The following is a 14,057-nucleotide window of genomic DNA, read 5'->3' on the forward strand; positions in this document are numbered from 1 at the left end:
ATTTCCACTCAGAAAGCAGCGGCGGAAATACAAAACCCTGTAGGTTAAAAAAAATAACTAAATCCTTATCCACTCTTTAATTTAAAAATGATTTTATTTATTAATACAGTGGTATACTTAAAATTGTGTTGCAGAGGAGAAAAAAAAAAGTCAGCCACAAGTGAAGAGCTAATATCCAATAAAGCCGTGTTATATCTAAAAGTAAAACAGTACTGGTGTGCCATACGTAATATATTGTCTATTAGTACAAAAATACATTTAAGGGCACACAATATAGCATCCAGTATCAGAAATCAGTGAGAGGGACACTTTGAGAGCACACCCTTCCAAATGAAGATGTTTTAAATGCATCTGAGCCACAAAGACTTTCCTTAACCCTACGTGGACAAAGTAATAAAAATAGAAATAAAATTTTAAAAAAGACGACCTTTTTGAGACCGTAAAATAGCGGTGGCAACATATCGGTAGAAAAGGTGTGATGTATTATTGTTAGGTTACAATTCAAAGGCTTGAAGGTATGCCCATAATACAAAGATAACCACTTTCACTTCCTTCTGCTTTTTTAAAACATGTTTTCTCTAAGTTTTATACAAAAAAGAAAGACATACAAAAAGTTCATTTACAACAAAAGAGAAACAAGGCAATATGCTAGCTTTATTTACAGCCACTTCTTCTCAGATGGTTTTTTGTTTTTAAGCAATGCATAGCAGATAAAAGAAGAGCATACCTTTGTTATCTTTTATCAACCGTTTCTGCGTGTGCTAAACCCAAGTTTATTTATACAGAGGGTTCACAAAAAAATGGCAAAACAAATGACATTATACCATAATTTATCATAACTTAGTTTTTTTTTCTTAATGAAAAGTGAATAATCTGCAGATAAGGCATCACTGCTTATTTGTGTGAGTGCAAAGAGTGCACAGAGAAAGGAAAGATATTAAGTAGATGTGAGGAAGGAACCGAGGAGGCTACTGGACCTGAGTAAAGAACATGCATAGATCTCCCTCAGGCTGGAAGGAGAGAGGTGGTGCTCAGTAAGAGAGGAAGTTACAAAAGGTAAGAAAAGGAAGAACAGAGTGAGAAGTGTAGGAAGAACGCCTCTAAAAATGTGCTGCTGCTTCTTGGGTTCATGTCTTGCCACCTCCTTAAACCAACTGTATCAAACCTTCAGTAAGATTCCTTCAATGTGGAAGGGGGAAAAAAACAAACAAATAATTCAGTCCCCTGCACTGAAAAACAACAAGATGTCGACTGGCAATCGAATTTGAGTCCAATTTGAAGTAAATATATATATATACTGTAGGCATATATAGCATAAATACACTGACACAGATTTTTCAAGCATGTATGCTGCCTCAAAAGCCATACATCCATCTATACTTTTGTAAAAAAAAAAGAAGAAAAAAAAAGAAAAATTACATTAAACATTGCTTTATATATGAGTGTCAATCGTCAGTGACGTGGGGCATGCATCATTTTACATCAAAACTTTGAAATTGAGTTTAAAGAACAGCTCGTAGCGATCATTGGTGTCTCTCCTTCGTCCAGCACTGTCTGGGTCTTCTTCATGCTCTATTATTCCGTGTGTTTGTTTGCTTGGAGTGCGTCTGTCAGTGTGTGTGTAGTGGTATACGTGTGTGTTTGCGTGCGTGCCCATCGTCTTCATTTCATCCGCCATTCTTCCACATTCGGTAACATCACACCTGCTGCCTCTTCTTTAAAAGTGGTCAATGAGCACAGAGACACAGTTGGCTCCCACCAGGTAGTTGGGGTCTCCGGTGAGAGACTTGTTCTGCCAGCTTTTTGGATCACCTGAGGACAGACAGATGGGGGGTTGATATTAGCTGCTTTTTTTTTTTTTTTAAATGTAAAAATTCACACCCAAACCTCTCTTTAACAGTCGTGAACTCGGGCTTTCATTTTAAAAGAGCCCTGCCTGCACGAGTTAATGATATTCATGGTTTGTGAGCCACGTTATGTGAATGTTTAAAGCCCGTATCAGAGGCGGAGGAGCGCGAGAGACTAGTAAAACCTCTTTGGTGTTTTTATTGAATGTCCCCAGCCTCTTGTTGACTGCAAATTAAACCTTGGTCACTGTGAGGTCTGAGTGTAATTGCAATTATAAACATGCGTATCTGTGCCAAGAGGAATCAATCAAAGGAGGCAGAGCGAGCTCAGCAGAGGTCCATCAATACAGGACTGACCACAGTGCATGTCACAGTGTGTGTGCAGCCTCTTCACTGATACAGCCATACTTTAAAAGCTTCTTCTTAAAAGAGAAACGCTCCACTTTAGATCTGTGTCAGACAGTCTGTGTCTGACATGAAAATACTAACTGGTGGACATCTCTCTCCATCCCCTGGTGCATACGTGGACTTGCTGCTGGCTGAACTAAACTTAGCCCAAAAAAGTAGGAACATTTGTTTGGTCGATAATTTCTTTGTTGTAACGATGCTTCTTGGCGTTAAACTCTTACACCATTGGAAAGCTGTTTTATTTCCCCTTAAATGTTGACTCGTTTATAAGGAAAATGCTTTTGTTGGTTGAGCAGCAGAGTTGAGTGGTTTAGTGTTGTCGTTTACTGTATTCTGAAGAAACAAGACATGTTGTCAGTTAACAAACAGGGACCTCGGCAGCATGTGGAAGAACCTTAAATAGCCACGATAGCTTGGCTCCTCCTCCTCATGCTGGTCACCAAGTTGTGGTTGTGTTGGTCACAGAATAAGCTGTTTGGCATTGGCAGAGAAGATCTGGCAACGCAGACACTCAACTCTGCTGCTCAACCCACATTTTTCTTTCAAATGTGGCACTAATCAAGAGAAAATAAACAGGCTTTCCAACGGTATAAAATTCAATGCCAAGAAGCATCGTTACAACAAAGAAACAATCGATTAAACACAAATTTCCGTGCTTTTTGTGCCACGTTTAGCTGTCATGTCACACAGTAGAAATGAGATGTCAGGTGAGCATCGTGAAGCTTTCCAGGATGATGTGAAAACAGCTTTCTAGTGTCAAACTGCACATTAATCTCCATAGGGATGTTCTTACATCCAAAAGAAGCAGAAATGAGTAAAAACACATATTTTGTATAGAAGAAGGGGAGGGCTTAATCTAAAGACTCGGCGCCAGGGAAGAGATTAAAGCGAAGATAACCACGTCTTCTGCTCAGGTAAATTAAAAGCACCACTTATAACTCAGATGAAAGCCTTAATTGAAAGTTTGTTTACTGTGGGCAGGCTGTGGCTCTGAAGGTATAGCACGATGCAACTAATTCCCAGTGGTCAGACCAGCACTTACATGGCCGCTCACTGTCACAGACGTGCGAGCTATAGTTCAAGCGGCTGTGTGTAAAGTGCTCTGATTAACAGCACCGACTGAGGCGCAGGTGTAGAGCTTATATGTGCAGAGTCGACACCTGTTTGCCTTTTTTCTGAGAGCTGTTAACGCGCCTCACCAACATTTATCTTTCCTTTTTAGTCCAAACAGAACACAAAAACGTTCATTTCGATGAACTCATTGGCCGCTTGTCGGCTCTGCACTCGAGCTGACTGCTTATGGTGCTCGACATAAGCACAAAACAAGCTTTCAATTCTGTCCTTCAGTCATCGCCATGTTCTTTCACACGCGCTTCACAGAGCGCCTGTAGCTTAGACACTAATAAAGTCTGTCTGCAAGTAATTCTTGATGTTCATGATAATTGCAATACATTAAATTTTATCCTACGGAAGGCAGAGAGCCAAAATGCCGACCTTTAAAACTTCAAATAAAAAACTGCATTTGAGTTATGAGTTCCGGGCTTTCGCCTCCTTCCTTTGATGCCAGTATGTGACCTTACAAGAATAGCCGCCAACTTTCTTCCAATGTGGAAGTCACAAATCTCATACCCAGTTGTCAGAAACTATTTTGTGGCGGCGTATGTATGATAAAGCAGTTAAAAAAAAATCTGCTTTAAATTGCATAGAATAGAAAATATCAACCGAAAGTGACACCTGAGAGCAGAAATCTGACATTTTACTTACAGATGACAAAAAAAACCCTGTCAAAACAGTCGATTAAGTTTCTGTTAATCACTCATTTCACCCTCACTGTATCCTTAATAAACATATATTAACAAATACATTACAGGTGTATCCTAAAATGTGTGAAAGGAGGTCCCGTTTTGTTTGTAATGAGCAAGAACTACAAACAAAACAGTCGCTTATCTAAGTACAGCACCGTAGCTTCATCTCACTCTCTGGTCACTGATGGGATCAACCCTTCAAATATACTACGATGCCAAACTTCTGCTTTTTATTAGAAACAACAAACAAATTCTTCTACAGAGCAAAACTGCATCACACTGGCTGTAATGTAAGTATTTAAACAGAGCAGAGATAAAGGGCGCAACAAGAAGCAGAGACTTGCAAACGGGTGAAAAAAATGAAAAAGAAAAAAGGAGAGAAGCACAAAGCAAAGTGCGAAGAAAACCACAGAAGGGTACAGGAGGAGGCCGGAGAGTGGCCTTGCTTTACAATAAGAGGATTACGACGCAGCCCGATAATCCGCCCACAATTCAGCAGGACAACAGAGTGAGCTGACATCTCATTCAGCCTTCCATGTCTCATCCTTAAAATGAGGCTAATTAACAGCTAATCCTGACCACTGCCAAAATGACCACTGTTTTTGAAGATGGGATATGGGAAGAACAGTCTGAAAAAAAGGCTAATTTAGCTGCTTCCCTCGTATGTGTTCAGCTCTCATTTTTCTTTGTATACAGATGTTTAATCTGGGTTTGAACTCTGGGTCTTTCTTGGTTACTTTGCTCAGTTACTTTATAGATTAAATGAAAACCAGTTTGAAGAGGTTTGTTTTGTCTACAGTACAGTACAAATATACAATTTAGTATTCAGAAATAATCTCCTTTGTGGTTTTACTTGTACTTTGACACTGTAGTGTATATCCTGCTTTATATAACTCAAATATGAAAAGAAAAGGACCTGCAGCGACACATTTGAACTAAACTAAGTCCTGTGTCACACTGCAGGCCCTCTAATTCTGCAGTCTGCGTATGTTTAACTTGTGATTGTAGCCAAATGTATTGGAGCTATGTAGCAGAGTGACACTAGCTATAAACTGATAAGAGTACCGAACTCTTCCAGTAAGTCTGGAAGAGTTCTTAGCATGAAAATTCAATTTCTCACCACCTGAAAGCTGCCTTCAAATAGGAACACTTTGAAAAATGAGAGCTAAATTTAGAAAGCTACAGCCTGACATCATAGCAACATGTCTCTGTGTTTTTTTAATTTTTATGCAGGATAATGACATAAGTTATCGTTTATGACAGCGTCCCAGTTTCCAGAAGATCTGTGAAAGCTGTTTGTTCTTCAGGTCGGGATTGGGCGGCTATGTGAAAAATATGAATCTGAGCACAGAAGCATGCATTACAGAGTAATTACACCTGATGAAGTTCAATTATAGTGCAGCCAAGAATCCAGTGCATGCATGTTAAATGGAAAAGAAAAAATGAGAGGAGCTTGTTAAGATGATTGAGAGGAAGCAAGAGGGAAATGCTGAAGTTTCAGCATGTGAAATGAATAAACCAGTGGTACAGTGTAAGAGACTGTGGGTTAGTCAGTAAAAATACAGGAAATGAATCGACTTGAAGCCAGAATTATGAAATAAGGTGGATTTTCCCCCCTACATTGATTCTCAAACATCGTGTCATACATCATCTGGCTGATTCTCTTTGAGAATTGGATGTTTGATAAAGAGAAGAATCAAAACTAGGGGTAAAAGCTGATTAAAAACAGTGACCCCAAAACCCTCAGTTTGTCACACAGCCAGCCCAAACGACCCCAGAAGAACAGAGAGAGCACAGCATACCCGACGAGGAGTCGGAGGATTTTAGAGCAAAAGACCAACCATCAGGGGTCATTGACGCACAGTGAGGTAAGCGTAGCTCCACAGGCTTCAGGAACTTTAGGCCGTGAGGTCCACACATCACCAGAGGGCTGAGCAGAGTCTCTCCTGCAAATACAAACACACAGCGGGGTTAAACATTCTGTCACAAACCCACACAGGTATAAAATGTCCTTTTAGCCTAAAGCTTTTGTTGGCTTTTTGCTTCTAGGCATATGAGATTATTTGGATTGGGTTTCATGACAATCTATAGAATAAAACAATTTATTGAATCATCATTTTGTTTTGAGATGAAACTGAACTAATAAATGCTCATTTACGTATTTCATCCACCCAACAGCCATTCAATCAATGCAACACCCAAGCAATAGCATCAAATAAGGGATCAGAATCTTTTAATGATCCTGGCCAATCAGCTGAATGCTGCGTTTGTGGCGATTCAAACAGGAAAGCTGCAGAGTGCCATCTGGTGGACAAACTGTGCACAATCAGCACTCATAACATGGTTGAAGGGGGTTTCCCCCGTCTCTTCTTTACTTTAACTAAATGCCAATACTGACAGATCGACAAAATAGTCACCAATAATATCGACCTGCCAATAAATTGGTGAGACTCTAACAACGTGGATGATAATGGCTGCAACAAAGGGATAAAAATCTTTGTGACAGCAGGAGAACCAGCTGTAGACATTTTCAGCAGTCTTCCTTTTTCACACGTAGCATCGGCAGAAAATTGTGGCTTTTATGTTATACTAGTTCTAATAACATATTTTACTCCAACTTCTTCATTTGCTACTGAAACAGCACCAGCATCACTGCCTCTTAAAACAAAACTGATTACAATATTTGGCTCTGATTATTCTCTACCAGCTCCTGAGGGAATTATCTGTCTGCTTGGCTGCTGAATTCTTCTCCATGTTCACCACTAAGTCACCGTCTGCCAGCAGTTTCAGGCTGAGCAGGTAGCGTGCAATGGGTTTTTAGAGATGGTTCACTAAAAACAGCTGCCTGCTGAGTGAAGTCTCACTGTGAACCTAAAAGCAGCTGCAGTTTCAGATTCTCTGAATGTGCATCACTAAAACGTGAACCAGTCTACGCTGTCACATATTTCCACATAATCACTGGTCACACTGATCTAAGAATATAAAGTCTGCCTCTACCATCCAGTCAACCTGCAGAGCTTACATCCATTTCTGTCCAGAATCATATAAATAATGGAGTGAAGACCTTGAGGCAATTTCATAAAACTAAGGTATCTATTGATTTGTGTGGTTACAGTGGATTACTGTGTTACAAGGACTGATCTAAAGCTTCATTACATGGTGGAATGGGATCTTCTTAAACTCAAAAAGCAGTGACATACACCTCTTCATTTTTTTCGTCAATGGGGAGGGCAATAAAGAAACTACCCTACCATTCAATTCAATAAAAAAAACAAAAAAAAACTGGACTGGACTCATAACAGCCTCATCAAGGAGAGACAGAACAGACTGTTCTTTCAGAGGATACTCAGAATCATTTCTTTTGTTAGGGCGTTGATCAGTAAGATGGATATATGGCGGTGCATGTGGACAGCAGAAGAACAAAAAGCCTCCAAAACAAAAACAAAAATACATTTTGTTTTCTTTCTTCCTCCATTTTTTTTAACATCTTACCTTTCTCCTTGTCGAGTGGCGGCAGAATGCTGTTGTCTCGACAGACCTTGAAGTAAATCTCTTGCTCCACGCCGTCGGGGATGGCACCCTGCGGGATAATGATGCTGACACCTGTCTCGATGGAGCTCAGAACGCCACCGTTAGAGTTGAAGATACCACGAGCTGTTGCCACCACAGTGTGACCTTCGTCTTCATCTTCATCATCCTCTAGGGCACTGGGGCTGGGAGACAAACGGCTTTAGTGTCACACTGTTATATTTAATAATAAACCTTTACCTTTAAATTTACTCAGACATAGCTTCCTACCTCACAGGGATGGCCTTGGGCATGGCGTTTACGTTGTTCTGCTGGTATTTGGATCGGGGGTCCGTTGTGCGTGTGAAAGTGTCCAGGCCACTGTCTTGGTCTGTGTTATGGGGCTGTGGGGGTACCTGAGGCTTTACCGGGCTCGAGCTCTGTTACAGATGCAAGAGGTTTAAATGGGACACTTTATTCATTTAAACATTTTAGAAATTTTAGCATATGCCACCAACATTTCAGAAAAACCTGTTGGTCATTAAATTTGAAAAATAAACCCCACTGGAAACTTTTTTTTACGTTTTAAAAAACTGTATTACCCTGTTCATGATTTTAATGTGACACGAAGGCTGACAGCCGAGGTTACATTAAGAGCGCCATCCGGTTATTTGACTTTGATTCAAACACACATTGATTTTAAAGCTTGCAACCTCCCCTGCACCATCATATATTTGACTCTGTGAGACCTCGGGCCAAAATCGGTTTACCTTGGGAGCACTCTCAGGCTTGTCATTGGGCAGGAGGTTGTGGTTGAATTTAGGACTGTCGAACTTGCGCGAAAAAGGCTTGGCAGAGGTGGTGTAGGGCTTGGGCGCAAAGCGGTTGTAGGTGGATGTGGGCAAACCCCCAGTGCTAGTGACCGTCTTTGGAGGCTGTTCACTGGTGCCATTGACTGGAGACTTCTCAGGGAAACTCTTGTGAGGAAGAAAGTTGGTCTGGACCGTGTCCTCTCGAGCAGGAGGCTTGGCTGTAGAAGAGCAACGCACATCAGCCAAAAAAAAAAGCTCTACAGTACAGAACACAAGCGTATTTCCCCTTTGATCGCGATCTTATATGAGATAAAAATCCTGACTACTGTCAATTTTACCATCAGGTGAGGGCTTGGGCAGTATGGCCGGTGGCACAGCTGGTGTCACTTGGGGAACTGGTTCATATTTTTTCTCCAGTGGACTTGGTTTCTCCACTGAGTCCATCCTACATCACAAAATGAAAAGCATAAGTTAGATAGAAATATAAAAAACATTAAGGAAAAGAAAAGAAAAAGACAAAAATATGGAAATAATAGGGAAAGTGAGAATCACCTGGGGAAGCTGTGGCTGGACTGTGCTTGTGGTTGGGGTTTATTGGAGCCAACCTGCAGTCTGTCAAAGTAAGACAACTGTTTCCTGTAGTAGTCCTCATCCTCATCAGGGTCATAATGGTTGGAGCGCACGATGTCATCGGATCCCTTGGACTGAGGCTTCTGAGGCTCTGGCCCTCTGCTGGTGTAACAACACAGTCCAGAAGGTAAAACACATGGCAGAAGTTAGAGCAAAGCAGATGAAAAGGAGTTTACAATACAGAGCCAAAATGAAACAGACATTTTGAACAGCAACTATAGGCTTACCTAAAGGTCTTCTCTTGATCCAGGTTGCTCAGAGAATTTGCTTTAGGGATTACTCCACCAGCTTTCAAGGGCAAATCTGCAGCCTGAAGCAGGAAAAGCAATGAAATTTATCAGAGGGATAAAACAAATGTTTTCTTCTTCTAAGCTGCTAATTTCCTAAAAGTTGAAAGTAACTTGAAGAATTGGAAATTCATATCATGCCAGTTTACCTTATTCCCAAATGAATCCCCGGCATCTCTGGCTCGGTCCACGGACACAGAGCGTTTGTTCTCAAACATTTTGACCCTCGTCAGTACTGACTGAGGCCGCATGGCTGGATCTTCCTCCTGCTGCTCATCTCTTGCAGGTGCAGCTTTTGGAACATCAGCAGGTGAAGGTGAGGGAGTCTCGACTTTATGAAGGGTGGGGCTAGATTCGGAGTTCACTGGAGCAGGATCGTACTGCTGAGGTTTGTAGCCTTTCTGCTGCGATGCTGGTCCCTGGTTATAGGCCGGCCGCTGGGCAGCGGGTTCTGGTGAGCGGGCAGCTGAGGGGTATGTGCTCAGGTGAGAATTTGGGTCATAGTGCAATTCAGACGGCTGAGGGGGAGGCGGAAGATCATCGTAACGGACAGGTGCTGAAACTGTCGGTTTGCTGTAGCGAGGTCGTCCGTCAAATCCCTGCTGAGGTGGCGGCTCGTCGTAGCGCAGTGGAGGGGTGTAATGAGAGTTGGGGCCCTCGCCGTAAGGAGGACGGGGATCGTAGGCCTGGGTGTTGGCAGTAGAGAACGGCTGGTTGTAGGGGTTCCACGGTTGCTGGTCATAGTGAGGCACGCTGTTGTCATAGCTCTCATAGTTACGGTACTTTGGTTCCTGGTAGCCAGCGCCGACACCACTGCTGCTGATGTCATACCGACTGGGTGGGTGGTCGTAATCTCTGTACGGCTGCTCGTCAGGGTGATAACCCTGCTGAGGGTTGTACGTCACAGGCTTCATGCCGTGACCACCTCTGCCTATGTTGTCTGTGCTGTACGGATCCTTCTGAAACATCTACCGAAGAAATACACAACAAAAAAAGGAGGTTAACAACGTCACAGGTTCCAACATATACTGCAAAGATGTGAATTATGTGAAATGGAAAACTGGACACACGCAGACTAAAGAAAAAACAAATCTGCAAAATGAATTGCAGAAGACGAAACGAGAAGGGAAAGACCTGAAATAGAGAAACTGAGAGGGAGGAGTTACTAGTCAGATAATATATTAGATTTAACAGAAATTGCAGCACAGCCAAATACTCCAGCTTAAAAGATAATTAAAAAAAAAACGCAATGTACCACAGAAACATAAACAGAGTTTAAATAAAGAAAGAATAAAGTTTTTGAAATACGCAACAAAACAATGGGGTTCATTTTTCTCACCTTCACTAAAAAAATGAACATAAAATTACAAAATTAAGCGCGTATAACGCTTAATTAAAACTCCTTTCACTAATTAGAAAAATTATTTCTGGTTGCTTCAGGCATGACGTGCCGATCTGTAGTAAACAAACGGGAACGAAAAAAATGTCACCCACTGTCTTGGTGCAGTCGCAAAACAACAAACAGTATTTAAGGACCGAAGCACAAACTCCTTTTACAGAAGCACATTTAAAAACCCTGACATTTAAGAAGTAACCATTAATTCTCCATCAACAGCTAAACACCGTTTCTGTTAAAGGTTATCATGGCCAAATGTTTTGTCCTCATAGATACATGCGGGACAGGAGGAAAATAAAATTTCAGGAAAATGAATGGCTACTTTTACAAAGAAACAATCCATTCAGTCTGCACTGATAAACACAGCCCAAAGAGATCTGCTGCTATTGGTTAACAGAGGCAAACGCAATGTAGCCATGCAAAGAATATAAGCAACAGTCAGAGCTGCAGGATATCCACTGCTCTTCTACACGTAGGCCTATCAGCGCAGCCATCACCCTTCAAGCCCACTGTTGTTTACCAGCATCTGCACACACACATTTGCACCCCAACACCACACACACACACACACACATCTGTCTCTTCTGGGCAGCACTGTGGTCAGCAGACATGCAGGGCAGAAGAAAAGAGAGGGAAGCGTGGCAGCAAGAGGAAGATAGGAGGACAGGCAGCAGTAGCAGCAGCACAGAAGTTCAGCCAGGTCAGACCGAGCTGAGCCGAGCCGAGCCGGGCCGGGTCACGGAGCATCCAGTGACGATCAGATGGATACCTTTGGTTCTGAACTGCCCAGTCCAGACTGTAGAGGTTCTGGCGAGATGCTCTGAGGTGCTACCTCAGGTGTGGGCCTTCTAAGTGAGCCAGCCTCTGGGATGGGGCTTGACTGGCTGTAGGGAGGTGCAGGAGACTCAGAGCTCAGAGCCCCTACAGTTTTTACAGTAACGTCGACAGCAGGGGGCATTGTCTCAGCCTTGGGCTCAGGCTGCTGGGAGATGCTAGGGACAGCAGCGGCCTCTGCTTTCTGTGAAGTGGTTCAAAAATGTTTAATAACATGCGCTGACACACTGTGGTGAAGTACAAGTGTTTCTACCTTCTCAGCTCCCCCCCCCCCCTACAGTGGTCTGCTCTTTGTTTACCCCTACAGTTTACATTGATACAAACAGCCTATCACTCGCCGCCGTATTTAACAATAGCTACAGATCAACCAATAGCAAGTGAGGGTTAGGAATTAGCAGCAGGACAAGTTTTCAAGGTTAGGTGATACTAACTCGAGTTTAATTCTATGGTTACAATACAGTAAGTCGTTTTCTCCCTTTTCATGTTCATTAACACATCATGAGACGACAAATGCTTAGACTGTAATATCACAACTACCAATAGAGTAGTGATAAATACATTTCACAGGTACACTGGATTAACACTGGCATTTCCAACATGCACATAATACTTTCTGGTGTCATATTGTCACAGTCCCAATCATAGGTAGAACAAAGGCAGGAAGTGCACATAGGTGAATACTGATACAGACACTTAGACAGACAGAAGTGGGGTTTTTTGGCTCTTTTTTTCCCTCACTCAGTGACATTAGTAATAGTCACACTAATAAGACAGCTTGTGGTAATACAGAGTGCAAGAGTAATAGTAAAGGTATGAAGTCTTCTCTTCAAAATTAAAAAAAACAAAAAAATAAACACACGCCCACAAATATCAGTCAAACACACACATAGAGGCAAATAGGTAAATAAATACTATAATAAATAAAGATATATATTTCTTTATAGTTGCATATATATTATATATATATATATGTATTATGATAAATACCTGACCACAAAAGTTTTCACTTTCCCGTTGATATTGTTTTATAACAGTTAATAGATTAACTGCAAATACAAAAAAGTGACTTCAATAGCGCCTCCAGAAAACCCTTCTAACGCACACCGCGTCCTCCAGACAACAGGGGAGACGTACAGGTCTCAGAAACGCTACCTGCTGCGGCGCTGGTGCCTTGAAACCGGCCGGGTCGATGCGGTTCAGGGGGTCCGGCTGCACTGTGTGCGGGTAGCTGACATAGCCAGGGGGCTCTTGGATGACAGGCGGGTCCTCACGGACAGGCTCGGAGGACCGCGTGATGGCAGGCTCCGTGGGTGGACCCACGTCATCGTTCAGCGTTTCATCCAGCTCCTGGTCGGTGTAGGCTCCTCCCTCTGTGTCTGTGTCCTCATAATCGGAGGTGTGGCGGCTGTCGGTGCTGTACATGGAATACTCACTGCCTGGCGCCGACAGGTAGGAAAGGCGGTCGTCATGGATATCCAGGTCATCGTCGCCAATTCCATCAGCCTGTGAAATAAAAAATACAATGAGAAGGGGACTGAGATAAGAGAAATCTCATCAATATCGTGTACGTGTGCGCATGTCTTACCTTGCCCTCTGAAACCCACACCAGCTGGTTCTGCTGCTGCTGGATTATTTCTTTCAGTGCTCCAAACCAACCATCGTTCATGTTGTTCAAGTTAATGGTTGCTGAAGGCAGAAAGAGGGAGGGGCAAAAATGAAACTCTATCCACTCACACAATTATTTAAAAAAAAAAAAAAAAAAACCCCATTTGTATCACTTATTCCTAGAAATTAAGTTTTGCACGCTGGAGCAATATGACTCTGGACTACAAACTAAACGACAGTCATTTTCTCCACTGGTGACCCAGTATGTATGCTGTTACAGATCAATAACCAGATAAACATCCTGATTTTAAAAAGAGGCACAGTTGCACGATAATGTTAAGAAAGATGATTTATGAGAAGAATGTGTGCTTAAGCCTGAATGGAAGCTGATGGCAACGCTCTCTCGGCCCGCTCGGTTTATCTTCAGCAGATGCTCCTCAAACATGGTTAGAGCACATCCTTTGACAGGGAGACTGCACGCTGAGAAAGAGGCCTGGGGGCACACTTGTGAGGACTTTAACAGAACAGGGTCAGGCACAACAAGTGCGCTGTTGCGACAGCAGCCGGCACTGCAGCTCTCACTTGTCAACTGTGTGAAATTCGTCTTTGCTCCCTGTGAAATCTCCCACTTAAACCCTCCACCCCTCCCGCCCCGTGGATGAACCCTTTTATTCCTTCCACTGGACTCACTGGTGAAGAGGTGGTGGTTGTTCTTTCTTAACTTGAGGGCTCGATCATAAAGCTTTCTTGCGCTCTTCCTGGACTCGGGGCAGAGCCGTGTCCTCATGTTCTTGATGCCCTGCTTGGTGTCCGGGTTGAGAAACACCACAATTGGATACCACTGAGCGTAGTTCAGTCGGTCCACTGCATTCGGGGTTATATCCAGCACCGCATGCTTGTCCTTCAGGTACAGACAAAAAATAAAA

General features: G+C 42.6%; 1 protein-coding gene across 12 annotated transcripts in view; it reads right to left on the bottom strand.

The window, feature by feature from the left end:
• Positions 1 to 75: 75 nt before the first annotated feature.
• Positions 76 to 14,057, bottom strand: part of tjp1a (tight junction protein 1a) — a 102,277-nt gene continuing 88,295 nt past the window's right edge. For 5 of the 12 annotated variants that reach the window (XM_005931411.3, XM_005931409.2, XM_042221019.1 and 2 more), the window contains 13 exons: positions 13,822 to 14,032; positions 13,112 to 13,212; positions 12,679 to 13,029; positions 11,462 to 11,710; positions 9,446 to 10,264; positions 9,237 to 9,319; positions 8,932 to 9,111; positions 8,718 to 8,824; positions 8,338 to 8,597; positions 7,859 to 8,007; positions 7,553 to 7,773; positions 5,863 to 6,006; positions 76 to 1,812 (listed from right to left, as the gene is read on the bottom strand). In XM_005931411.3, coding sequence (XP_005931473.1) covers positions 1,718 to 1,812; positions 5,863 to 6,006; positions 7,553 to 7,773; positions 7,859 to 8,007; positions 8,338 to 8,597; positions 8,718 to 8,824; positions 8,932 to 9,111; positions 9,237 to 9,319; positions 9,446 to 10,264; positions 11,462 to 11,710; positions 12,679 to 13,029; positions 13,112 to 13,212; positions 13,822 to 14,032 — 2,970 coding nt within the window. In that variant the 3' untranslated portion in view covers positions 76 to 1,717. The remainder of the gene's footprint in view (positions 1,813 to 5,862; positions 6,007 to 7,552; positions 7,774 to 7,858; positions 8,008 to 8,337; positions 8,598 to 8,717; positions 8,825 to 8,931; positions 9,112 to 9,236; positions 9,320 to 9,445; positions 10,265 to 11,461; positions 11,711 to 12,678; positions 13,030 to 13,111; positions 13,213 to 13,821; positions 14,033 to 14,057) is intronic. The other 7 variants (XM_005931410.2, XM_042221018.1, XM_005931416.2 and 4 more) reach the window with 5 other exon arrangements.

Source organism: Haplochromis burtoni, unplaced genomic scaffold (assembly GCF_018398535.1).
Source record: "Haplochromis burtoni strain Fernald_Lab_line unplaced genomic scaffold, NCSU_Asbu1 Contig_59, whole genome shotgun sequence".
Lineage (NCBI taxonomy): Eukaryota > Metazoa > Chordata > Actinopteri > Cichliformes > Cichlidae > Haplochromis > Haplochromis burtoni.